The sequence below is a fragment of the Podarcis filfolensis genome (assembly GCF_964270895.1).
Source record: "Podarcis filfolensis genome assembly, chromosome: 3".
Lineage (NCBI taxonomy): Eukaryota > Metazoa > Chordata > Lepidosauria > Squamata > Lacertidae > Podarcis > Podarcis filfolensis.
The window spans coordinates 107072561-107099635 of NC_139606.1; the positions used below are offsets into that span (position 1 = coordinate 107072561).

The following is a 27075-nucleotide window of genomic DNA, read 5'->3' on the forward strand; positions in this document are numbered from 1 at the left end:
GGCTTCTGCTAAATTGGACCCAGTTTTCAGGTCAAACGTAACTGCAGATAGAAAGCTGCCTTCTACGAGCCAGGCCATTGGTCTGTCTAGCTCAGTATTGCCTACCTCTTCAGTATTTAAGGCAGGAGTTCCCTCTCTATGCTATAGATTGAGCATGTGCCCTACCAGTGTGGCTGGGGCAACCCAGTCAGACAGCAGGGTATTATTATTATTATTATTATTATTATTATTATTATTATTATTATTACCACCACTGGCCCATTGAGCTCTCATGCAGAAAGAAGTGTGGACATAGGAGTGCAAAAGTGGTCAAGATCTGAACTTAAAAGCAAGCCTATTTATTGCTCCCTCTCCTTCCACTGCTACTCTGGGAGCTGGTGAGAACTGCTATTGGCTTCCAGGTTAAAAATTGCCAAGCCTGTCTTTGCATGTTTGGAACTATGATTTGTAAAAGACCAGTAATAAATAGTGCAAGTGATGCAAAACCTGCTTATTTTGCTTTCCCATGGAATGGAGGCAGGGTATGACAGATGTTCAAGGAATGCTCACTTTAAGAAAAAGAAAGTTGGTTTTATTTTCTGTTTTTGGCAATGTGAAGATGCTAGGGGCGACTCGGGAACTTCCCAATGCAGTGTGTTTCTGCAGTTCACCTTATTTAGCTAGCTGACGTGTGCAGCCTGCCTGCCTTGTTCAAAATCATAGACTTTTTAGAAGCTGAAGGGTCCTTGGAGTTCATCTTGTCAACATGAAGGTTTTCTCCCTGTTTATATTCTCATCACTGCTACAAAAATGTCTGCTCGGACAAAGCATCACATTTTGGGATTGGGATCGCAGCTTCTGCAAAGTCAGCTTCCCTTGTAACACACAGGTGTTACCTTCAAGACAAAGGCTGCTATTTCCAAGCGTATTTAGAAATAACGGCCACTGAAAGTAGACTGACTTATTTCTGATAACCTAGGCAAGGAGCTGACCTGCGAGATCCTTTATAGCAGGGGTAGCGAGCCTACGGTCCTCCGGAGGTTGTTGAACTCCCATAAGCCCCCACCAGCATGGCCAATAGTTAGCAATTGTGGGAGCTGCGGTCCAGCAACAAATAGCTGAGTTCTAAGAAGTACATTCAGGGGAGTGATTTCAGCTTCACCTCTGGTGATGATGAACTCAAGTGACTGGCCAGAACGATCGGATAAAGCTATAATACTTTCAGGAGATGAAGTTGCCTTCCATACCAAGTAGGATTGGGTCTTAGGTGGTAGCCTTTCGTAGCCAGCCACCTAAAACCTGAATACCCCAGGGTCTGAACCTGGGATCTTCCACAAGCAAGCCATATTATCTGCCACTGATCCCAAGGTAGGCAACCTGGTGCTCACCAGGTGCTGAAACTCCCATTGCATAGTACGGATGCTGGCCAGTGTTGGGTAGTGGTTACAGGGTTAGACTAGGACCTTGTAGACCAGGGTTCAAATCCATGGAGCTCACTAGATGGCCATAGGCCCCAGTCACTGCCTCTCAGCCGAACTGAGCACATGGGGTTGTTTCAGGGATTATTTTTTAAAAAGACCATTTTTAAATTAGCTTTTCAAACTTTATAAATTCTTTTAAACAACCATCAGAACATGTATCTCATATTAGTTGACTTCCCACCCACCCTTCCGTTTTGTTCTTTTCGTACCTTAGAAAGCTGCTATATTACTTACATTTTAGCCATTACATATGTTAATCATAAATGATTAAACAACCACTATCAGCTGCTATACTTTAAATCCTGCATAACCATGATATTTTTTGAAAATATTTCCATTCTTCAAGAATTTTTTTTTCATTCTGTTCTTTATTTATCACAGTTAAGTCTAGCCATCTCAGTATATTCAATCATCTTTGTTCACCATTCTTCTTTCGTTGGGACTTCATCTTTTTCCATTTTTAAGGGTTGTTTCAGGATTTAAAGGAGGTGTGGAAGCACCATGGACACTACTTTGAGCTCCTTGGAGAAGAAATTTGGGATGCAGATGCAGTTAATTAAATAAATAAGAGCTGCCTCAAGCACCCAGACGAAAGATCGAGATGCAAATGGAACGAATGGTTGTTATTTTGAAACAGGCTCCGTTAAGTTAATTCGTTGCCTGAAGAGAAAGAAGCCCATAGCACCCTTTTCCACACGGCCTTTCCAAATGAGATACCATTAGAAATGCAAGCAAACCTGCTATTAAGAAATTACGCTATTAATTGTATCCATTACTGCTTTCAACACTTCTTAGTTTTTCAGCGATGGTTTGCTTCCAGCAGGCGCTTTGAAGCAGAATGGTTGAGTTACGCACGTAAACCTCTCTCCTTCTCCCTCTTCTCCTTCTTCATCACTCATAGCTGAGTAAAACTGTCTTCCATTAATGGTGAGTCCGTAAGTGATTGTGGAGGCCAATTCTGGATCCACACATCCTTCCACAGTGGGGACATAGGTTTTCGGGCAGGATTTGATCACGGTGTGGATTTGCCAAGCGTGCCTTCCTCTTAGCACGTTTCTCCGTTTCATCCTGAGTTTGAGGATCTTCAAAGCCCATGACACCTTTGGCAAAGGCTGTTCTCCAACTGGAGCGCTTGCAGGCCAGTGTTTCCCAATTGTCGGTGTTTCTACTACATTTTTTTAGATTTGCCTTGAGAGAGTCTTTAAACCTCTTTTGTTGACCACCAGCATTACGCTTTCCATTTTAAAGTTCGGAATAAAATAGTTGCTCTACCCCTGTGTAAAAAGAAAGGAGGAGGCTGCTGCCTCAGGCAAGCCTAAAATGTCTTATCTTGCGGCCTTGAACATCGTCATGGGGATTAAAGCTTGGTTCAGATATTTATTTGGTTCCTGAATCGTCATACGAAAAGCCCCACTCAATCAGGTCAAAGGCCCATCTCATCCAATATCCTGTTCTCACAGTGGCCAACTAGGTGCCTATGGGAAACCCACAAGCAAGACCTGGGGCAACAGCCATCTCCCCACTTCTGATGCCCAGCAATTGTGTTCAGGGTCACGATCCCCCAACAGTGGTGGGAGGAGCACAGCCATCGTGGCTGGAGGCCATTGATAGCCTTAGCTTCCATGAGTTTGTCCTATCCTCTTTAAAGTCACTCATAACTACCATTGTTTTACGTAGGGGGGAAAATACCCCCTGGTATTTTTCTGGTGCACACAGAATGAGGCATGTCTCTTGGGGAAAGGGGTGGAACCCTGCTGGAACCCTGAACAGGAGCACTGCATGCTGCAACACATCGTTGCAGACCCCACCTATAAGCAGCAAACCAGCCAGAACAACTTCCTGCAAAACCAGCATTTGGGCCACTGTCTCCCTGTGGAGTTGCCATATTTTTGCCTGATTTTAGGTTGTCTGGGAACAAGGGCAGAGCACGGCTTTCTCCGTGTACTGAAGCCCACCCATGGAAAAGTTCAGCAGGCCTGCTGCTTTCTATTTTCTGTGTTTAGGATGTCTGTTAAGCACATGGTGTTCTAACAAGGGTTTGCGGGAGTGTGTGTGTGAGAGAAGGCAAATTCTATGCCAAACTTATCAGATAATTTATTTTAGAGCCTGCTGTTACAGAAGCTAGAATTGTCGTTTATCCTGGCTTTGGGGCAGCGGAGTTCATGCCCATGGTGGGCAGGACCAGGTGCAAAAGCAGGTGCAGCAAGGGATGTCCATGACGCAGGCTAGTTTCTACACCTTCTCTGTTTTCCATCCTGGAGATCAAGAGGCTTTCATAGACTTATAGAATTGGAAGGGACCCCAGGGGTCATCTACTCCAACCCCTTGCAATGCAGGAGCATCCATGACAGATGGCTGTCCAACCTCTGTTCAAGGCCACATTCCAGCCAGTCAAAAGCTTTTGAAGAGGGTGCAAAGCAGCTCTGGCGAGGGCGGTGGTTGGAGGGGGTACCGTATTTTTTGCCCTATAGGACGCACTTTTTCCCCTCCAAAAATGAAGGGGAAATGTGTGTGCGTCCTATGGGGCAAATGCAGGCTTTCACTGAAGCCTGGAGAGCGAGAGGGGTCGGTGCACACCGACCCCTCTCGCTCTCCAGGCTTCAGGAAGCTCTGCGCAACCCTTGGGAGACCGGCGCGAAGGCGCGCCAGTCTCCCAAGGGTTGCGCAGAGCTGCCTGCATTCCGAAGCCTGGGGCGCGCTGAAGAGCGCACCCCGAGCTTCTTGCAGCTCTCCGCAACCCTAGGGAGCCCGGCGCGACTTCCCGCCGGGCTCCCTAGGCTTGCGGATAGCAGCCTGTTCTGGGCCCTGGGGTCGGGGGAAGCTCGGACTTCCCCCGCCCCAGCCCCACGCCTGGGGGGGAAATAATAATTTCTTTCTTTCTTTCCCCCCCAAAGAATCTAGGTGCGCCCTATGGGCCGGTGCGCCCTATGGGGCAAAAAATATGGTATGTAATTTGGGGAGGGTGCTGAGAGCCTGGTGGAGAGATCTGGAGAGCTTGAGGTTCTCCACACCAGGTGTAGACAACACTGATATAGAGGGACCAGCTGCCCAGCTTGGCGAGAGGCAACGTTGTGGTTCCTCTGTTGCTGTAAAATCAAACTGTATTCAAAACAGCCGTGTTTCTTAGGGTTTGAATCAGGATTGCTGATGGTTTCATGCCTTGATACTGTGGCAGGTGTTGAGTAGGATGTTTGGGATGTCATGAAACATATAAGGTTTTCCATCGATCTGTCGAGAGAGATGTTCTCTCAGCTGGCAGCTTGACCCTTCTCCTCCCGCTTTTCCAACTTGCTTCCTGGATCTGATGGAAAAGTGTTTGGGGTAGGGGCTGGGGATGGAGTTTGCAAACAAGCACTTATTTCCCAACATCTGGTGCTGTGAAGATGTTGAGACTGCAGCTTTCCTCAGACCCTGCCAGCATAGCCAGAAAAACACCTGGAGGGCAGCACCTGTCCCTGAAGGGACAATGGAGGGCAGCACCTGTGCCTTTCTGAAGAACCGACTTGGTCCCAGGGCACTGCGTAAGGTTGATATTTTTTTCCCCCTCCAGTGTGGTGGGTAACAGGCAGAAGCTGTTCAAAAAACCCATCTTAAGTGCTTGGAAGTGAGTAGCCGCCATGTTTTAAAAGGTTAACCTGCGCATTGGCCCCATTAAGTACATAGGATGGCTGTGATGCTGCAGAAGATTAGGTAGAATCTTGGTGTGTGGATGAATGGCAGCCTTGCTCAACCTGGTACCCTCCAAACATTGCTGGACTATAACCCCCTAGCAGTGTTAGAAATTAGACAGGTGACCAAGCGCATTTTGCTACTGGCGCAGGTCCAGTTGCTACCATGTGGAGATCTCTGAATGCCAGGTTGGTGACTGGCATCTCCATCTGGCTGGAGCAGGTAAGAAGAAGAGCTTATTTATTGCATTTATTGTTGTTGTTTAGTCGTCTCCGACTCTTCGTGCCCCCATGGACCAGAGCACGCCAGGCACTCCTGTCTTCCACTGCCTCCTGCAGTTTGGTCAAACTCATGCTGGTAATTTCGAGAACAATGTCCAACCATCTCGTCCTCTGTCGCCCCTTCTCCTTGTGCCCTCCATCTTTCCCAACATCAGGGTCTTTTCCAGGGAGTCTTCTCTTCTCATGAGGTGGCCAAAGTATTGGAGCCTCAGCTTCAGGATCTGTCCTTCCAGTGAGCACTCAGGGCTGATTTCCTTCAGAATGGATAGGTTTGATCTTCTTGCAGTCCATGGGACTCTCAAGAGTCTCCTCCAGTACCGTAATTCAAAAGCATCAATTCTTCGGCGTTCAATTGCATTTATAGCCCACCTTTTTTCCAAGGAGTACGATTCACACACACCCCTCCTCAGTTAATCCCTACAACAACCCTGTGAGGCAGGTTAAGAGGCTGCGACTGGCCCAAGGTCACCTAATGAGCTTCATGACTGAGTGGGGATTTGATCTCCCAAGTCCTAGTCTAGGCATAGGCAAACTCTGGCCCTCTAGATGTTTGGGACTACAATTCTCATCATCCCTGACCACTGGTCCTGTTAGCTAGGGATGATGGGAATTGTAGTCCCAAACATCTGGAGGGCCGGAGTTTGCCTATGCCTGTCCTAGTCTGACATTCCAACCGCTACACCACACTGGCTTCCTAGAGTCAGTGCTGCTATGGGGCAGCTCTATAAATTAAGTAGGTAAGTAAATATGGGGAAAGGAAAATGTCACCTAGAGAAGGATCTGAATTGTTTTCCTTGAAGCTTGTATTTGTTTTATTCTGGATTGTATTATTTGATGTTTTAATGTGTTGTAAACTGCTTTGAGATTTTTTTCTTTAAAATATAAAGCGGCATAGAAATGATATACCCGTATATACTCGAGTATAAGCCAACCCGAATATAAGCCGAGGCACCTAATTTTACCACAAAAAACTGGGAAAACTTATTGACTCGAGTATAAGCCGGTTCACCACACCACAAACCTCCTGGTGGGCCGGAGTGTGGCAGAGGGGGCTTCTCTCTCCCCCCCCAGCCCCTCCCATCCCCCTGCCTACCTAGGGTGCTGCCGAGAGGCAGAGGTTGGTGGCGGCAGTGACTGAGGAAGAACAAGCAGCCCGAAATTGCCGCTTTTAGGCTGCTCGTTTCTCCTCTGCCGCCGCCAACAGCGGCAAAGGTGGAGGAGGAGGAAGGAGCAGCCCGAAAGGGACCCTCAGTCGAGTATAAGCCGAGGGGGGCTTTTTCAGCATTAAAAATGTGCTGAAAAAATCGGCTTATACACGAGTATATACGGTATATATATAAAATTGCAAATTCCACAGGAAAAAAGAGATGCCTGGACATTCCATTGTGGCAACCATAACCCAGGTTTAAGGTGCCATTTGTTGATATACCTGAGATACCTGAGTTTCTAACACTGCCTCCTAGCTAGGGCTGATGGGAGTTGTGGTCCTGAACATTGGGAGCCCCCCTTAGTTGAGGAAGCTTGATGTACGGAATGGTGCACAGACTTTGAACTGCAATTTGTCAGGCTTGGGCTGCAAGTCTGTCTCAGCAGTCTCCAGCCTGCCGTGAGCATATTTCATCTACGACCCAGAGTCTCTCAAGTACCAAATTGGCAGTTCATCATCACACATTTGCAAACTGGATATGCTGCTGCCTTAGGACCGTTTCCCTGCAGGAGGTATCCTGGAATGAGTCGGTTGTGGAAGTGGTGGTTCTGTCCTCTGAAACGGCTTACACAAAATGGGAGAAGTCCTTTGTAATAAGCACAGGTGCTTTTGTTGTTTCCTAGGTGAATGGAAAAGGTTCTTTGTGGTGTGTGGACCCAGAATATAAACCGAACCTAATACAAGCCCTGAAGAAGCAGCCTTTCCCCTCTGCCTTTTTTTATACCCCACCAGCATCACCACTGAGGTAGGACTCTTGTTGCTCTAAACACAGTGCAATCTGGGACGGGTGGTTGGTGGAATGCAGATTTCCGTCTAGATCAGTGTTGTCCGCAGGTGGTGATACATTTTTTTTGAAAAAAATAGAACATTAGTTTTGGTTTTGGTAAGTCTAGAAAAGTCAGCCATAGCTTAGTGTTGAGAAGGTCCTAGTTCATCTCCAGACTCCCACACCCTTCTCCAAACATTGTAGCCCTGCAAAGCCATTGCCAGCCAAGATCAGGCAATGGTGGGATGGCTCTGAGTAGGAGCAGAGGAGAGATTCGATTCAGTTCTCATTGAACGGCGAACTTGCGCAGTCTGCCCTTTGTGAAACAAGGCATGAAGCGAAACACAGCCACCCTTCAAAATTGGCACTTCTGTGAATTTTGCGGTGCATTTCTCCAGGCAAGCAGAGCCATAGAATTGTAGAGTGGGAAGGGACCCTGAGGGTCATTTAGTCCAACCCCCTACGAGGCAGGAATATCAACTAAAACAGATGACCATCCAACCTCTGAAATGTGTACAAAAATGCTTATACTGGGGTAAAGTGTGTCTGCTGGAATATTAACGTATTGATGGGAAGAGCGTCCAAGCACACATATTAGAGAAAATAGTAAAAAAAGAAGAGGTGTATATCAGGCAAAAATTATATCTATATAAAATGGGAGAAACGTTGCACTGAAACACTGATGAATTTTCATGAGGACTCTTCTATTTTTAAAAAAGTGCAAACTGATTTGAACATATGAAGACATATGAAGAAGCTTAGGACTAGAAAAAATGAGAAACACACACACAGAGAAAATAAGACTTAGCTCAGTCTAAGATAGCTTCACATGTTGACCACCTTCTTTGGATTATCCTTGATATTCTGCTTGAATATAGGAAGCATCTTTTTAAAAAAACAACAGCAACAGCTGAATGTTTGTGTTAGCTGAGAGAGACTTACTGGAATCTATATCCCAGTGGAACGTCTTGATTAAATGTTATGGGCAGTTTGCATTTGATATCCCTTCTCTGATAGAAAGCATACAGGAGCAGAATGGGTAGGAAGCCATTTTTGGCAATTCCTTCTCCTCCCCCCACTTTCTGCAGCTCATCCCCTCCCGGTCAGCTCTGAAGGCTCACCACAAAACCTAAAACTAAGGAACTGAGAACAAATTATAAAGATCAAGAGTAGCCAACATGGTGGTCTTCAGATGTTGCTGAATTGCACCTTCCATCATCCCTGACCAACAGGGCACATTGGCCGGAGTTGGTGGGAGCTGGAGACTATCAACACCTGAAGACCTCCATGTTGGCTGCCTCTGATAAAGAGATCGTATAGATTTTAACTAGGCTTGCTTCCAAGTAAGTGTTTTGAAGATTGTAGTTGCAAGCTAAAATTAATTTTCTGATCGCATTTGGGTTATGCAGAACTTGTTTTTTTGCGTGGGAGAGATTGGGGGTATTTATGCTCCCAGTTTAGAAGATGAGCCAACTGTGCCTGATAGAAAGCAAATGAACTTGTGGTGGGAGAAAATGGAGCTCATAGCTGGCTCTTAGCCCAGGTCACCACCGCCAGCCTACGGTAGAAACAGTTTGCCCGCTGCAAACACAGGAATGCCTTTCAGCCAAGGCTGCCCCTTGATGACGTGCAGTGAGGAGAAATCCATTCCAGCAACGAATCCAACGGAGAAAATATCAATTGGTGTTTTACGCAAAACTGACGCTCTGCCCAATTAACGAAAGAGTTAGATGCGCTCTAAAAATCGACACAACTAATCAACTTTAGGAGAAATCTTTAACCTGACCAAGATGGAAAGGCCTTCCTGGCAAAGTGCCAAGGCTGAAATGAAATTTTGGGAGTCCCTTAACAACAAAAAGTCAAGCCTGTATCCATGTCTGGCATGAACTGAAAAACAGCTGATGTGCTTTGCTTTTGTTTTTCTTTCTGCCAGAAGCATTGCATATGTAGGAGCACAGAGATCGGAGCTTGGTAGCTCCCAAGGGTGGCTGGACCCTTTGGGATTGGTAGAGTGGAAGGCAGAGAGGACAACAGTCGCTTGAGAAGAGCCTCCCGTTGACTGGTTGCAAGTAGACTGAAGTTGGTGGGCCACAGGTGTTAAATGCTGACAAGATCTCACTCCTCTTTGCAGTTGTGCTGCAGCTTTCTGCACTAACTGCAGATTCCGGATCAGGCACAAAGGAGGGCCCACAGAGAGCGCATTGCATTAATCCAGCCTTGAAGTAACCTATGCATGAGCGACTGTGGCCAGGCTTTCCACTCAAACATGGCTGCAGGACTGCAGCCTGTGTTTTGAATGTGAACGGTAGTGTCATAACTAGAAGATGTCTTGCCAGTTTTTGTTTGGATATTCCAGGGCCCAAGACAGACTTCCTGTTACAGACAGAATGTCAGGTGGGGATGGAGGAGAAACTCGATTCAATTCGCATGTGAAACAGTTCGCATATGTAACTTGTAGCTTTTTAAACAAGACAACAATCCGAAACATGGCCATCCTTCAAAATTGGCACTTCTCTGAATTTTGCAGGGCCAAACAGTGTTTACAAAAATGCATAGGCTGGGCTAAAAATGAAAACAACATGCAAAAGATGCATTACCTGAAGGAAAATTGCTTTGCAAAAATGTGTATGTTAGTGGTAAAATTGCATATGAAAATGTTTGTGTTAGGAGAAATTTGCCCTAAAAATGTGGATGAATTTTCACAAGGACTTTAAAAAGAAAATTCTACACTGCTGTAGAAACATGGGGAACTGAAATTGGCAGATTTGCTGTTCTGTCGTGTCAAACTGGCTGCCCTTCATTAGGTTAACAAATACTGCTGCTGAGGAGACGAGGTCCTTTTAAAATCATCAGGGCAGCTAAAAGTTCTGCAGTGTTGTCCCTGAGGTAGATTATGTGCACCACTGCAGGAAGGACGCATGACTTCCAGTCCCCTTTTCCCAAAATAGACCAGAGCGCAGTAGAAATTCTCGCCAGGAGGGCTCCTGTTAACAGATGCTTGTTTCAGACTTTATTCTCCAACTCACTTAGGGAAAATCATCTTTAAAGGAACACACACACACACACACACACACACAGAGAGAGAGAGAGAGAGAGAGAGAGAGAGAGGAGAGAGAGAGAGCATTCTTTACAAAGACGGCTTTAAAAATATGTGGTGGTGTTTGGCTTGAGAACACTTCCCACACACTTTAGAACAGGATTTGCAAGGCCTGTGCTGGAGCTCAGTGTTTGCGGCCCTGGAGTAAAGCCAGATCTAGAGACTGGGGTTTAAAACAAGACAGGAAGAAATGCCAAGGGAAACTCTGTTTCTGAGAAAGAAATGGCAGGGCACGAGGACGCAGGATCAGGATAAAAAGCACAAAACGGTTACTCATTAACGGAGGTTCTAGTCCTCAGGATTATGGAAACCTGAAGGTGGAATCCAGGAACGTAGTAAGTTGCCTTAGACCACTTCAAACTATTTGCCCAAGTAGCCCAGTATTATCTCACTGGAAGTGGCACTTCGTGATCTTAGGCAGAAGTTTTTTCACATCACGTGTAACAGGAGATGCCAGGGTTGGAACCCAAGACATTCTGCAGCCAGAGTATTGCCCATCACTGAACTCTGTCCCCAATGGTGCAGAAACGTTTTGGTCTGGCAGGCCAGATCTTTATATCCCAACACCCCACCAGCTAGTTCTGACAGATGGGCAGGACAACTCACTTGTCAATCATCTGATATGATATCAGGTGCTCAACAGGTCCCACCAAGTGTGATTGAAATCCCTGTGCACTAGTTGATGGGCAGGAGGTTTGATCCTGTTTTCTGCACCAACTGTGCCTCTGCCTGCCCCACACATATAGGGCATCAGGTGTGCTACAGCTGGGTGTGGTTTGGGGGAAATGGTCTGATAGGCCAAATGGGGACTGTTTCACACATTCCACAGCGGCCAGCCAGGGTTTTTAATCAAGTGTCTTCTCAAAGGGATTTGCAGTCAATCTCCTGATGAGCAAGCAATTATGATAGAGGTGTGTTTTCAGACACCTCCGTCTTGCTCACACTGTCAGTGTTTAGATATAAGCTCCCTTCCACAACTTATTAGTTTCACGTCTTTGAAAAGTAAGTCTGAATAGGCTCTCAGTCTGTGGCAAGCTGTCAAATGTGGCAGTGGGTTTAGATGCAGTCCCTTTATTTCTGTTTTCTTGAGTTCAGTAGCAAAAATGCCAGTTGCAGATATAATATAATAGGCAAGCTAAGCAGTTTTTGACTTTGTTAACTAAATGCCCGCAAAAGAAACCTGTTAGATCACTTTCCGGGACATCAGAAAATGTTCGGCGGCAAGGCACCCTAGGGATTTGCATAGGGAAACCTCCCAACTCAAATCTTCTCCAGATCACCCACATCACAGATTAGGTCAGCTCTGTAGTACACCAGGTTTAAAACTTACACCAGGCCAGCAGTCCTTGTTGACATCACTTCTGGTACAGGAGAGATCCTGCCATTTTGAAATCATTGAAGGGGCAAATATGGCTAGACTAAGTGAATTCTTTCTTGGTTCAGCACAGTCTCTAAACCTTCTTTCTCCTCTCTTCCAGTGGTTCACCTTCTCCTCACTACTTAACCTCAGTTTTGAAACAGAATCAGGGTCGATCTATCAAAGGTAAGTTGTGCTATCCATTGTCCATCTTTTAGCTCTCCTTTGGGTGGCTTTATAGACGCAGTCTGTGGCCTGGTATACATGTTGTGGCCAAATTATGGTTTGGTCATCATGAACAACAAATTCCTTCCTGCACTTCCTGGCTTGGGGATTTGAGCACATGGGGAGAGGCAGAAACGCACAAACCCAAAGGCTGTTCACAATGGCCAAACTATAATTTGGCCACAACATTCGTACTGGATCACAAATCACGCAACCTGTGGCCATCACAAACGTATCAGTTTGCATCCCAAACCATGGCCTAAACCTGTAGATGTGGTTTAGTTGCAGCATCTGAACTCGGCTTGGTTGTTTCCGGAAGTTCTGTTAAAAGTCTTCTCTCTTGACATTTTCAATTCTAGTTTCTTGGACCAGTCTAAGGTCTCATCTGCACTATCCATTTTAAAGCAGCTCTTTACAACTTTCAACAGTCATCTCTTGCCCCAAAGCATCCTGGGAAGTGTAGTTTGTGGAGGATGTCTATTCCTGTGAGAGCCCCATTCCTATCACAGAGCTACAATTCTCAGAGTGGTTTAACAGTCAATCCCTCTTCCCTGGGTACTCTGGGAAATGTAGTTCTGTGAGGAGAATAAGGATCTCCTAACAGCTCCCAATCCCCACAACAAAGTAGAGTACCTGGAATTCTTTGGGGGAAGCCATGACTGTTTAGAGTGGTTCAATACTGTTTTGAATACATAGTGCAGATGGGGCCTTAAATCACCAATTTCATCTGAACTTTAGTCTCGATTCCATCTTCTTTTTTAACAGCTGCATTTGCAATCAGGACTCCTCTAAATCTTAAATTGTTTTTTCCATTTATCATTCAGATGTTTTTCAGCATCTCAGCTTGTCTTCCCTTTTCACCTTCTCGATTCTCACCCCTCCCTGCCAGCCCCAGCACTTGTTTTGCTTCAGTGATTGTCTGGCTATTCCTTCCAACTTTGTAATTGATTAAGCACTTGGAGGAGATTGGGGCGCTGAACAAGATCTGTGTTGATCCATTTTTAAATTGGTTGTTGCAACAATGTGATCTAGAGGACCAGGGTGCCTATCAGGGAAGGCCACAACTTTTAGACCCTTAGCTTAGAGGTGTGTTAAGAAGGGATGTGGTGCAGGTATATAAAATGATTCATGCTCTGGAGAAAAACGTTTTTCTCCCTCTCTCATAACGCTAGAACACATGGGCATCCAATGACGTTGAATGTTGGAAGATTCCGAACAGACAAAAGAAAGTAGTTTTTCTTGCAGTGCGTAGTTAAAGGAGAGAATTTGCTGCTACAGGATGCAGTGATAGCTTTAAATGAGGATTACACAAATGCATGGATGATAATAATAATAATAGTAAATTTATTTGTACCCTGCCCATCTGACTGGGTTGCCCCGGGCACTCTGGGTGGCTTCCCATATATATATAAAAGAAAAAAAATTAAACATTAAAAAGCTTCCCTCTATAGGGGAAGAATAGAATCATAGAATTGTAGAGTTGGAAGGGACCCCAAGGGTCATCTAGTCCAACCCCCTGCAATGCAGGAATCTCAGCTAAAGCATCCGTGACAGATGGCCACCCAACCGCTGCTTAAAAACCTCCAAGGAAGGAGAGTCCACCACCTCCACTGTCAAACAGCTCTTACTGTCAGAAAGCTCTTCCTGATGTTTAGTCAGAATATCCTTTCCCGCAGCTTAAAGCCAATGGTTCGAGTCCTGCCCTCTAGAGCAGGAGAAGACATAGCCGGTATGGCTATGTTTCACTGCCTCCCCTGTCAGAGGCAGTATACTTCTGAATGCCAGTTGCTGAGAATCACAAGCAGGAATTGCAGGCATCCCATGGGCATGTGGTTGGCCAATACGAAGATAGGATGCTGCATTGGGTGGGCGGGAAGGGCTTGGCAATTGCTTGGCTCTGAAGCTCACTAGGTATCCTTGGTCGAAGACACTTTCCTTACTTCTCTTCCTGAACCATGGGTAGGCAGACTAAGGCCTGGGGCTGGATCCGGCCCAATCGCCTTCTAAATCCGGCCCGCAGATGGTCTGGGAATCAATGTGTTTTTACATGAGTAGAATGTATGCTTTTATTTAAAATGCATCTCTGAGTTATTTGTGGGGCATAGGAATTCGTTCATTCCCCCCCCCCAAAATATAGTTTGCCCCCCCCCCAAGGTCTGAGGAACAGTGGACCGGCCCATGGCTGAAAAAGTTTGCTGACCCCTGTCCTAAAAATGAAACGTGTTTTTAAAAGCATGGTCATGTTTCATTCCTCTAGATGAAACCTAATGGGAGGCAATTTCTTTTTCCTTTTCCAGACTCTGATATTGATGCTGCTACTGCCATGATGCTCTTGAATACTTCCATTGAAGAAGGCATTTTAGATTGTAAGTAAAAATAAGTTTTTGCTGCCTTTCTGTTTCTCAGTGCTGCTGCTGTATTAAATCCCTTTTCAAATGTAAAATTTTAGTTAGAGCAGCTGATGGTTTCACACAAAACACTTGAGGCCATTTATTTCTGGTTTGTTTGTTTGTTTTAAAAAGCTCTCCTTTAGAATATTGATTTGCGACATGAAATGAAATAATGTGCTAGAAGCCTCTTTTCCAACCCTTTGCTGGGCTTTTGTCCTGCAGCAATGCCCTGGAAATATTCCCTGTAATACTCCTCCTACCTGTCACCGTTCAAAGATGTTCCTCACTTCTCCTCTTGGCTCTGCAGACAGGCCTTTTCTCCCTGCCTTTTCACCCTAGGTTGGCTAGTTCAAGTAGGCCCAGCAAGTCTTGGGTCACTGTGCCTCTCCTCCTGCCTCTCAGGTCTTCCTCCTCCTTCCTCCACAACCCTCTCCTTCAGCTTCTTTCTTCTTCTGGCTCTCTGCTGACCAGTGCTGGGCTATATATACACTCCTCTGGCCCAACCCCAGCCAATCATGCAGTGTAACTGAAAATTCTAAACCTGCACCCACCAATCAAAAGACGCACGCCTTCTATCCTTCATTTGCATTCTGAGAATTCAAACGCCAACCCTTCCTCACAGCTGTCAGTTAAGGCCCTGTTCAGCCACAGCTAAACCAACTGTCGTCGGACCAGACAGAAAACTTCCCACATAAATGTACATTCCGAATCAAATGTTTGGAATGCCTTACACAATGCATGGGATTTCTCAACAACAGGGTCCAATAAATTTTGAAGGGCACCATGGTGACTATTATTAATATATTTGCGTACTGCCCTTCATCTGTAGATATCGGAGCAGTTCGTGACATAAAAATACAAAAAACACAAATCAATAAGCCGCCCCGCCCCCGCTCTTGCCTTAGATTGTTCCAAGTGCACCAGTTTCTGGTGTCTTTAAATTTATTTATTATTTTTAATGATTTTATTGATAAATCAGGACAACAACAAAAAGAAGAATATATATAATATCAATAAAAAGATATTAGAAATTAGATAATGACAATAAAAGTTACAAAAGTAATTAAATTTATTTATTATGCCTGTTTGTTATGGGACGTGGGTGGCGCTGTGGTCTAAACCACTGAGCCTCTGGGCTTGCCGATCAGAAGGTCAGCGGTTCAAATCCCCACGATGGGGTGCGCGCCCGTTGCTCGGTCCCTGCTCCTGCCAACCTAGCAGTTCGAAAGCACATCAAAGTGCAAGTAGATAAATAGGTACTGCTCCGGTGGGAAGGTAAAGGGCGTTTCCGCGTGCTGCTCTGGTTTCACCAGAAGCAGCTTAGTCATGCTGGCCACATGACCGGGAAAAACTGTCTGTGGACAAATGTCGGCTCCCTCTGCCTATAGAGTGAGATGAGCGCCGCAACCCCAGAATCTTCTGCAACTGGGCTTAACTGCCATGGGTCCTTTACCTTTTTATATCTGTTTGTTAAACTTACAGCATGTCCTTCCTTTGAAAGCAGCCCAGAGCACCAAACACATCTGTAATAAAAACACAATTAGAAATAAAGTGAAGACGTATTTAAAGAAGGTTTTTGGCATCTAAAAACAACAGATCGTAACAAAATCATGTGTCTGGACAGGCCTGCCAAAACAGAAAAGTTTTCAGCAGGGGTCTAAATCAGCATTTCCCAAAGTGCGTGGTCCTGCCCCCCCCCAGGGGTGGCGGGATTGTCTGGGGTGTGCTAAGGGGTCACAGAGGCGGCGGCAGGGGGGGCACTGGAGGTGTAAATACCGGTAACTATCAGACTTTGGAAAGCTGGTATCACTGGATCAAATTCACCCAATTTTAAAAAATAATTAAATCACTGCACATAGTTTTAACTGGATTTTGGATAAATGTGCCATTAATGGTTACTGTTTTGAATTTTATCGCATTGTTATTTTCCTTTGTGGGTTGTGGAAACCGCTATTCTGAATAATGCTTTTTGTAGGGTACGGGGTAATAGGGATGAGTTAATGGAGTTAAGTGGCCCAGAAATCTTTGGGAACCTCAGGTCTAAAAGATGGTGCTTGCCGAACGCTGGTATTGGAAACCTGACCCCTTTCATGGAATCATAGAATTGTAGAGTTGGAAGCGACCCTGAGGGTCATCTAGTCCAACCCACCCTCCCCCCGCAATGCAGGAATCTCAGCTAAAGCATCCATGACAGATGGTCATCCAATCTCTATTTAAAAACCTCCAAGAAAGGAGAGTCCACCACCTCTCGTGGGAGTCCGTTCCACTGCCGAACAGCTCTTACTGTCAGACAGTTTTTCCTGATGATTAGTCGGAATCTCCTTTCTTGTCGCTTGAAGCTGTTGGTTCGAGTTCTACCTTCCAGAGCAGGAGAAAACAAGCTTGCTCTCTCTTCCATGGGAAAGCCCTTAAGATATTTGAAGGTGGCTTTCGTTATCTCCTCTTTTCCAGGCTAAACATAGCCAGCTGCAGAAAAGCCCACCCAAAACATCTGGAGGGCATCAGGGTGGGGTGGGGAGGCGAGGCACTGATCCCTCCCGCTTCTGACAAGACTCTTTATTTTCCTCAGGTAAGAAGCCGCAGCCTCTCAAGCTGTCCAAGAAAAGGAATTACGTCAGCACGTTCCAAAGCCACGGCAAGTCAAGTCCCGGGGGGAGCGATTTCCCCGTCCCCAACATTGACCCCAACGAGGACCACAACTACAGTGCCAGCAGCGTGGCCTCGCAGCGCTGCGTGTCGCCCTCGAGTGTGTCTTCCCTGTCGTCCGTCGACGAGGTCTACGAGTTTGTCTCCGAAGCCAGCCGGGTGGGGAGCGAGGGCAGCGAAGGGTTCCACAGCGAGGTGGACACGGACGGAGACGACCGCGAAGAGGACGATGACGACGACCCCCTGGCCGATAGCGGCTACACCTCGCAGCCGTGCCTCGCCACCTCGGACAAGGCCCAGCCTCGCAAGAAAGCCCTGGAGGAGCTGTGCCTAGAAATCGACGAGGAACTGAAAGAGGCGGCCGGGTCTCTGCTTCATCTAGCCGGGATTAGCCCCTGTCTAGGCTCCCTCATAAGTACTGCAAAGACCAATAGCCAGAAACGAAGGAGAAGGAACGACGTCACAGCCTGAGAAGTGTGTTTGGGGACGGGGCGGGGGGGGGAGAAGATACGTCTATCAATAGAGATAAATGCATATTTTATTTTTTAGCGTGGCAATACTCCTCTACTTTTTACCCTTCACAAGGGAGATCAAAGCCATAAAAGGACTTTTTGTTCATGTATTTTTATTTTCACAGATTATAGTTTTGCAATTTGTTTCTTTTTCTAATTGCAAAAGCGGTGGTTTTGAAGCATTGAAGAGCGGATTACAATTGTGCAAAACAGGTGGGACGGGGGCAAAACAAACCAACCAACAAACCAACACAGCAGTTCCTTCTCCCTGGTAATTTTAGCAAAGTTGAATATTTGAGTTTATTGGAGGAGTGGGTGCCAGTATCTCTATCATCTCATACCTTGTACGTCTCTTTGGGTTTGGAACCTGGGGGCTTCATTTGACCTGTCTGAGTTCATCAGGCTCTGCGCAGAGAACAGGGCAGCCAATCAGATGTTGGGAGCTGAACTGCAGCTCCCTTCTGCCCTCCCCATTGGCTGTGCTGGCAGGGGTTGATGGGAGTTGTAGTCCAACAGCATCTAGAGGGCCACACATGCCCCATTTCCTCCAATGGGAGTGAAGAATTGTGCCTTGCTTCCTGGCGCACCTGTTCCGCAGCGAGGCCTGGTGTTTGTATGTTATGGCGCATAAAGTCCAATGTGTAGTCTGTCTTTCTCTAATTTTTCGGGGAGAGGGTGGAGTGGATGCAGTGCCTGCAATGAACTCTACACATGTAGTTCTCAGCCTGCATAATTTTTGGCCCTCAAAGATCAGTCGGTGGAGAACAAGTGGGAAAAGGCTACATGGACTGTCTCCTGTTCCAGACTGACATGCAATTCACAAATCCCAGGTGGGACTGAAAGTGGAGGGAGGTACATTGGGAGCAGGAGAACAAGCAGGTGCAATCCTGCCCCCTCTCTCTGTGCCCACGGGCTCCTACCTCTCTCGGTTCTAGACCAGGGGTAGTCAACATGGTGCTCTTCCAGTTTTGTATTCCATCTTCCACCCTTCTTGATCAATGTCCATGCTGGTTGGGGCTGATGGGACTTGGGAGTCCAGCAAGAATGGAAGGGCATGGAGTTGACTATCCTTGATCTGGTTCTGACACCTTCACGTGTTCTGATTTAAGTATTTGCAAACGCAGGATAAGGTCTACCAGCTTTCAGCTTGGCTTCCGTTGTTGCATAATTGTCTCATGTGCAAGTCGAGGGTCTGGAATAACCTGAATACTAGACAACTGCCATGGTGGGTCAGTTACCGATTGACTGATGTCTGCAGTGATAACACAGGGAGGGTGTTGGGAATGCAACATGTAAACGTGGATGTTTTTGAGACTCTAATCTTGAAGGGTTAATCTCCACTCTTGTTTTCACCTTCCTTGGAACAGCACAAAGTAAGGAGCTGGTTCCTTTTCTTGTCTTTCTTTCTTTCTTATATTTTATTATTATATTTTAGATCTTCAGCGCACACTTTTATTAGCAAACCCAATGTTCTTTTGGTCTCGATAGCCAGATTGAGTGAAAAATGTTGACTGCTAAAATTGTAAATGGCTGTTGCACAGAGAACTTGTAGTTACATGTTCAGGTGAAGCATAATGAAATGGGTTTCTTTCTTTTCTTTTTAAGGTTACAGTGGTTGATGCTGGCCTACTTCTCACTGAGGAGAAAAGCTTGTTCTGGACTGGACCATTTTAGGCTACAGGTGAGGGCACACACAACTGATTACTGTTCTGCATGAAGCAGAAAATCTCAAATAGAAAACTAGGTGTCCAGGGGAAGGACTCTAGCCTGGCTTTCTTCCTGACATCAAGTTCTTTTAAATGTAAAAATCATTCAAATCGCCGTGCAGCTTTACACTGTGTGAGCCCCCACCTGCAGTCAGAAGCAGAACTGTACAAACAGAGCTGGCAGCCTCAGTGAGGACTAGGTTCTTGAATGCATTCTTACTCCACTTGGAAAACTGACCTTTTTTCCTTCTCTTCTACTGTGTGCTTCAGTTTTGCACTGTATTAACCTAGCATCCCTCAAGAAGACAGTATATAATACGCAGCCTTAAAGGGCACCATTTTTTAACGTGTGCGCGGGCAGAGTTACGCTCCCTCCTTAAGACTCTGAGAGGAGCTTAGGAAATGCCTGCAGTTGATGGTTAGCCATCCGTCCCATCTTCCTTGGGGAGCAGTGACCGTTGGAGCGAAATCCTGACTCCTGTTAAAATCAGCGGGAATTTTGCCATGGTTCGTGCAGCCAGAATGGCACCTTTCTTTTTATCCGTTATCGCAGCAATAATATCCCCTCCCTTGTCAAGTGTCAAGGAAGCCCAAGAGCTCTGTGCTTGCTCTTCCGCCAACACAGTATTCTAGCGCGTGCTTAAAGTGTAATGTGGGAATGGTAAAGATGCGCCTGTGAAGCCCTGAGTGCGGGCTAAGTCCAGGTAATGATCCAGACACCTTCCATCTTCCGACACAGCCCTTTCTGTGCGATGACATATGCCTCGTGCATGGACTTCCACGGGAAACTTTTGTGTATTTTACCATTCCCACGAACCATGACACAGGGTGTTTGTGTCCTCCTGGGTCTTCTGTGGTGGCTGCTGTGTTGTTTGGCTGCTGTTAGGCAGATGGAGGCATCGTTGCCTGAATGGTGCGGCCAGTCTGCCATCCAGGGGCAGGTGTGTAGTCCAGTCTAGACCTTTTGCTGTTCCTGGCACTTGTTATGATGAGTTTGGGAGATGGAGGGAAGGACCCACATGTATCACCGAGGGGGGTGGGATGGATCCCGCACCCATGTCCTGTTGGGAAATGGCCCTGACTGGAGTGAAATAGTAGCCTGGGAATGGATTGTCACAGTGCCACTGGAAAGATCTCCCATGTCAGTCCCGTCTGAGTCTCTCCAGGGAGGCACAGCCAAGCTCTTACCCCACTCCTGTTCCTTTCGGTCGATGCTTGTGCAGGAAACATTTCCGCGAAGTGCGCCCTGTGGTTCTGAGAACCCCTTGAGCATTCTTTTGCAATGATCAAAGCATTAGCGTAGCTCATTCTGCCTGGCATGGAAGGTCAGCTTGAAGTGCCATTTTTTAATTTGTTTCCGAGTGTTGAGCAGTCACGAGCAGCTGGTTAAGCAAACCTCGCCTCCCCATTAGCAAAATGCTTCCAGGTTGGCAGAGAATGAAGGCGGGAAGCTAAACTTCTATTAATGGTGCAGAGCTTCTCCGGCTCCTTGGTGACTAAGCCAGAGGTGGTCAAGAGTTCTGATTTCACTGCCTCTTCATGAACGCAAGCCGCCTTATACACCTGGTATAAACTCTGCCAGCTTAATAATTCTTAAAAACATTCTGCAGACACACACACACCCCAGTATCCCTCACGCCTTCCATATGTCTTGGGCTACCAGTTCCATTGCTCCTGACCATTGGCCATATTGGGTGTGGCTGATGGGAACTGGAGCTCAGCAAGATCCAGAAAACATCCTATTGGCTACCCTTGCTGTAGACTTTCAATGCCTTGGGCTGGGATCCAGTGAACCCAAACCAGGCTTTCTCCCAGCTCTGGACCTTGACGTGGTTTGCTGGATCCTAACTACTCTCAACTGCATAACCTGGTCAAGAGATTCTCCCAGTGTAGGCCTTACGTTTGCAAGGATTTATGTAGCATTCCACCCCCTCCCAGAATTTCAGAGGAAATCTTTCGTTCAAATGGTAGTAAACTGTAAATGGCTCTTGCTCTGTAATCATGTTGCTAGTTTCTAGACAAAAAAAGTCTCTAATGCATGGGTGTTTGCACGCTCTCACCTGTTTGTATACCACTTTCTCTGATGTAAAAGTCTATAAACACCAATGGTGCCCATCGTGTATGTTGCCTGCTGCTTCTCTTCTCCCCAGAGGTTCTGATGGATTGGCCAAAACAATCTTCTTGCTGAAAAGCCCTTTTAGAGACGTTTCCTGTGTCACTGTTTTGCTTCCCAGAACTTCACGGCAACAAGTCAAACATGGGAAGGGTTTACAAGTGGGTCTACCTGCAAGTCAGACATGATGCTTTGTGATTCATTTCTTTTTAAAAGTTTATAGGTTTTAAAAAGAAATTGAATACTCTCAAAGGACATCTTTAAGAAGTCCACTAGAACAAAAGAAAACAGAAGCCTGGCTTGGTAAGCCTCTGGTGGGGTAGTCAACATGGTGATCTCTAGGTGTTTAAAACCACAGCTCACATCATACCTGGCTATTGGCCAGACAATTAGAGGGTACCACATTGACTGTGCACAGCCTATGGTTTAAAATCCTTTAAATTTAAAAGTTCTTATTTGTTGTACAAAGAGGGTGTTCAGTGGACCTCTTTGTGCAGGCTGTTCTTAAGGTTGTGGTGCCACGACTGAAAAGGCTCTCCTCTAAGTTTCGCTAGATCTCATCTCCATAAAACAACACTCAGAGTGGAATCCTTCCTGCTGGTCTTGGGGTGGTTTATGGGGGGGAGGTCTTCCAGCAGATATGCTGAGCCGAGGCTGCTTGAAGACTCTGACTGCCATGCTTTCAAGGGTGCCCACAGGTCATTTTGAATATTGGCTGTTGAAGATTTTAACAGAATGGAAACTAAAACAATTGGGAGCAGTTGAACAATACCCGCAAAACTACTATTGTAGCAGCTTGGGATCAGTTTGTGCGTCATTAGGTGGGATTAATTTGCAAAATATTTTTCACGCAATAGAAACTACCGAAGCTGTAGATTTGGCAGAAATGCAGAGAAAGAAAGGGGCCAATAGATGCTCATGTCTGAACTTGCAAATGGCTCTAGACAGACATCCTTCCCATGTCATGGCTTTTGCCACAGGTGTGACTTGTGAGCCCACCTCCTTAAGTGAAAAACGATGTCCTACTCAGTGGTCTTGAGCACCTGCTGCATGGGGGTTGAATGTGAACTCATTGCAAATGGACAAGCTTGTAAATTAAGTGCAAATGCACATCTTTAAATTCCTGTATGTCGTATGTGCTGAAAAGAGGTGTCCCTCCCATTAACATTCGTCCAAAATAAGTGTTCAATAACTTACGTGGTGTGGAATTTGTTTTTGTACTAATACAGATAACGATAGGGCTGGATTTTATTTATTTTTGAAATAATAAAAAGGACGTGTTTCTTTCATTTTTGTGTATCTTTTGAAAGCCGGCAAGGACTAAACTCAGTTCCGGCTAAAATTGACCAGATTTCCAAATGAGGCTCCTTTCCCCCTAGAACTTGTTGGATCAGTCTTGTTGTCTTACACCTGCCCTGTTCTGTCTGCCACCTTGCTCTTCTTCCCTTAAGCCCTGCCTGCCAGAAATTGGTGTGTGCAGAATTGTCCCCGTGCGTCCTCCCTCTTTACTAGTGAAGTATCTAGTGTCACTTTTGTGCCAGGGAATGTGCTGTACTTGTTCACTGTTTCATTAATTAGGTTTTCTTGATTTTCCACGGACAAAGGCGGAGCAATAGCACGGGAACATGTCCCCGTGGCGTGGGAACAAAAGTAGGAGGAACAATACCTTCGCTGTAAGTTCGAATTAAAGGGCTGAAACTAGTGGCAGTGTAATGACGTCATCGTCTGGTGCTTGGGATCTGACGGGATGCATTTGGATGACCCTGTATGCCATAGACCATGTTTTACCGTGGTCAAGCAGTGGACTAATGCAGGCTCCCCAATTTTGTTCCTCCGTGTTGCTTACTGTGTGGTGTCTGAACTGGTGCTTCGGGTTTGTTTCTCTCCAAACAAACCATTGCTTGAAGCCAAGGTCTGCTCTTGTCTTCCTGATAGCGTTTTGTTTGGGAGTATGAAACCATGGGCGCTGGTGCAGACGCCATGGGATGCCAAGGCCCAGGATTGCCTGAGCTCGTGGAAGAGCATAGTAGCAAGGAACTGGGAGTCTGTCCCAGCACTCTGCTCACTCACAGTAAGCCATGGTCCACCTGAATGCTGCCCCTGGAAGGATGGAATTCTGCATTCCATCACTTCAACCAGTGTCATCCAACCTGCAGATGGGACGTAGTGGTTTTTTTTTTGTTTTGTTCATGTTAAAACCATCACCGCTCCCTGCATGTAGAAAGTCAGCACCTTAGAGAGAGGTTTCGTACAACCCTCTTCCTGATAATGCTATGCGCACGAATCTTTTTTCATTTGGTGGGTGGGTGGAGTTGAGAAAAAAAAATCACAGACACACAACTCCTGAATTTGATTGGCTCTGCCTGGAGTTTTACATACTTATTAGAACAATTTGGAGACTGTGTGGTAACAGGTGAAAGGTTGATCCCTTTCCCTAATGCAATGTGGGAAAAGTTCAGGGAAGGGAACTGCCACACTCGCATTCCCAGGGTGGCCAGAATGCACCCCTCCCGATTCCTACAGCAGCTTGTGCACAACAGCTCTGCCATCCTCGGGCAAACATGTGGTGTGAGCAAGTATTTGCTCCCCAATTTTTCAGCAATGGCAGGTCTGTGATCCCTGTCGGTCTGCTACTGTAGTTCGGGTTATGTACTTTTCCTTCGTGGGCTGTCAACCTGTGTGTCTTCCTATGGCAAGACTCCACGCAGACTTCTGTTCCAGCAAACGGAGAAAAGTTTCCAGCATTTCTCTATCTCAGCCCTTCCCCATCTCACTTTTCTGTGGCGAAGTCCTTGATTTCTTTGCATCCGGTTAGCTCTGGCGTAGCAGGGAAATACCCGATGATGTCTGGCGTTTCTGTTTCCCTTCCTTGAAAATTTGCTCCTTCCCTGCAGGTCTGGGACTTTGACCCTCTGCTGTTCCCAACAACACAGGTTAGGATGGCCACAAGGCAGAAGCAAACATTGGTAGAGAAGTATTAACGCAAGTCCCTCGCTCATGATAGTGGCAGGTTGCATACCTGTGCGTTTGCAAGTGCTGCTGACTTTGCTAGCCAGGGCATGAAACTAAGGGCAGTTGTTCTCTAAATGCACCTTGAAAGGATGTTAATGCTTTTTTAATTGTTCAGTGGTGCTTCTCCTTCCTCTTCCTTATTTGGCCTTTCCTGCCTATTAAAAGGCGCCGGTTTGCATACTGCCAACGGCAGAGTGCCTCTGCACCTACTTTTTCTCTTCCAAGAATAGCTGAGTCCCAGGTTGCACCTGGATTTACAAGCCTTCATTTTGCCAACACGACATGCCCTTTTAATATAAATGTTTTGAATGAGAATTGGTTGGTGATTTCAGAAGAAGTAACGTGGAACAGTCCCCCTTAGGCTATACCGCTTTAGAGTGCAGATGTGTGCGTGTGTGTGAATCTGGCACATAGAAAACCAGCTCATCTGTGAGAAGGCTAGGCTAGAACCTTTATCCTTGACATGTGAGCCTTCTGCCTGCAGGGAGTTTGTGCAGAGGTCATTAATAAATCCTGCCGCCCCCGCCCCTTATGTTCTGCAGTGCAATTCCTGGATGACTGTGCCATATACTATTTTCTGTCCATGTAGCTCGGCTTTTATTTACCCTTCATTATTTTTACTGTTGCTATTATTGTTGTTGTTATTGCTCAGTTCTTAAGACAGGCTAATCTAGCCCTATCAAGTCAAAAGGATGAACGAAAGCTTTTTGTTGTTGTTGTTGCCACTATAAGGGTAGGAGCAGGTAGATCTTGTGGTTCAGCAATTGCAGGATCTCTTTGGAGAAAAGAGCTGCTACACGTTGGGGACGCGAAAGCGTTGACAGTGACGGTGGCAGTATTCATGAAGATATACGTTGATGGTGTGTTAGGCTGTTTGTGTGAAAGGAGCCTCCCAATTTCAGTTTCTCCCATGCAATGTGTGGGACCACCCACCCTTCTGTTGAACTCCACTGCCTTGTTGCCACTGGTCAGGAAATTTGTGTGGCATAATGATTTGGGGGTGAGGAGGAGCTGCCCTATGCATTGTAGGGAGAGAAACGGAGGACACAGGCATTGCCATTGGCCATAGCAATTCCGTGCCAAGTGTTCAAGTATAGTTCTGATGTTTGTGAGGTTTTGAGGGTTTCGGGTACTTTTTTTTTGCTCTTTCCTTCATGCTTTTTAAACTTTGTAAATGAGTTGAAATCAGCAGCAGCAGGGGGGAGATGTTAAACGTAGCTTCCTCAAGCGCTAAAGATTGCCCTGGAGAGGTTTCTGGAAGAGGGTCGCCCCTACTTGAGATAACAACTGCCGGCTGTGCTGTGCAAATCTTTAGCTCTTTCATATTCCAGTGCTTAAATTATAGCTTCCAGGAGAATTGCAGGCAATCCTTTCTAGAAAAAAAAGCCCAACTTTTTGAACTTGTATGGTTTTTGCAGCTTCTTTGTTTGGCTAAATCAAGCGCTTTGGTTAAAGCAAAGGATGCCCCGCCATGCTAATAATGGTGTAGTCAAAATATTTATTGAAAAAGAAGAGTAGAGTATTTTTTAAAATATTGTACCTGCCATTTATTGGGGGGGAAATCGCTTTCTCCACAGCTTAACTGCCAGTGCCAATAAAAGGTCTGTTTTTGAAATGTACATTTTCCCCCAGACTTAAAGTGCATAATTTAAAAAGTATTATGTTGCCATCTTACAGTGATATATGAAACCATTTACAATTGCCAATTCATTGTAACTATTATTTATTGAAGAGGTGGAAATTGTACGAATGCTTTCGGATCAAAGTAACTGGAGTTCTTTCTAATGATCCCCATATGCCTGTTTTCTTAGAATTTACTTAGAATAAAACTCTGCCAGTAGATAAAAACACCGTTCTAACCCCTTTATACCTTGAGCCCAGTTGAGTAGCTTGCCTGGTTTAAAGACAATTTTACAGATATTTTAGTTTTTGTATGCTAACCTCTATTAATTGAAATGTTTATGGAGTTTATTTTTACCAAAGAGATGCAATTCATTATGATAAAAGTATTTCAAAATAAACTTTGTTTTATAACATTCTTGAGTGATGTATTTTGTGGGTCACATTACAAGAGAACAAGGGAGGTGTTCATGGTGAGTTCCGGCACCTCTTTTTCTAGTTAAAATAGCACTGCGGATAGACAAGATTGCAGAGATTTAGACTTTTGAAGACTCATTCCTGTAAATTCAATTACAGTTATCCTGCATATTTGACACTTCGCTGCTCGTTTTGATTTACAGTCGTACCTTGGTTGATGAACGCCTTGCGACTCGAACATTTTGGCTCCCGAACGCCACAAACCCGGAAGTGATTGTTCTGGTTTGCGAATGTTCTTTGGAACCTGAACGTCCTCTGCAGCTTCCGATTGGCTGCAGGAGCTTCCTGCAGCCAATAGGAAGCTGCGCCTTGGTTTCCGAACGTTTTGGAAGTTGAACAGACTTCTGGAATGGATTCCGTTCGACTTCCAAGTCATGGTGGGGGAGTGGTGGATAGAGGATTCCTCTCCACATTTAATGTTTTGCTGCGGGTGGTTGGAGCAAGGGGGAGCATGAGGCCGCCACTTTACTGAAGCTAAGTGAGCTTAGGTCTGGTCAGTGCCAGCACTGGGAGTCCTGGGAACCACAGAATCATATG

The 27075-nt window shown here is 45.8% G+C and overlaps 1 protein-coding gene and 1 long non-coding RNA gene across 3 annotated transcripts in view; one reads left to right on the forward strand and one right to left on the reverse strand.

Annotated features, from left to right (window-relative positions):
- Positions 1–15147, reverse strand: part of LOC310758824 — a 52420-nt gene extending 37273 nt beyond the window's left edge. The window contains exon 1 of the long non-coding RNA XR_014545967.1: positions 14713–15147. This is a non-coding gene — a long non-coding RNA (uncharacterized lncRNA). The remainder of the gene's footprint in view (positions 1–14712) is intronic.
- Positions 1–26477, forward strand: part of FOXN2 (forkhead box N2) — a 53974-nt gene extending 27497 nt beyond the window's left edge. For both annotated transcript variants that reach the window (XM_083605383.1, XM_083605382.1), the window contains exons 3-6: positions 7241–7362; positions 11959–12023; positions 14360–14428; positions 17022–26477. In XM_083605383.1, coding sequence (XP_083461509.1) covers positions 7241–7362; positions 11959–12023; positions 14360–14428; positions 17022–17569 — 804 coding nt within the window. In that variant the 3' untranslated portion in view covers positions 17570–26477. The remainder of the gene's footprint in view (positions 1–7240; positions 7363–11958; positions 12024–14359; positions 14429–17021) is intronic.
- Positions 26478–27075: the final 598 nt, after the last annotated feature.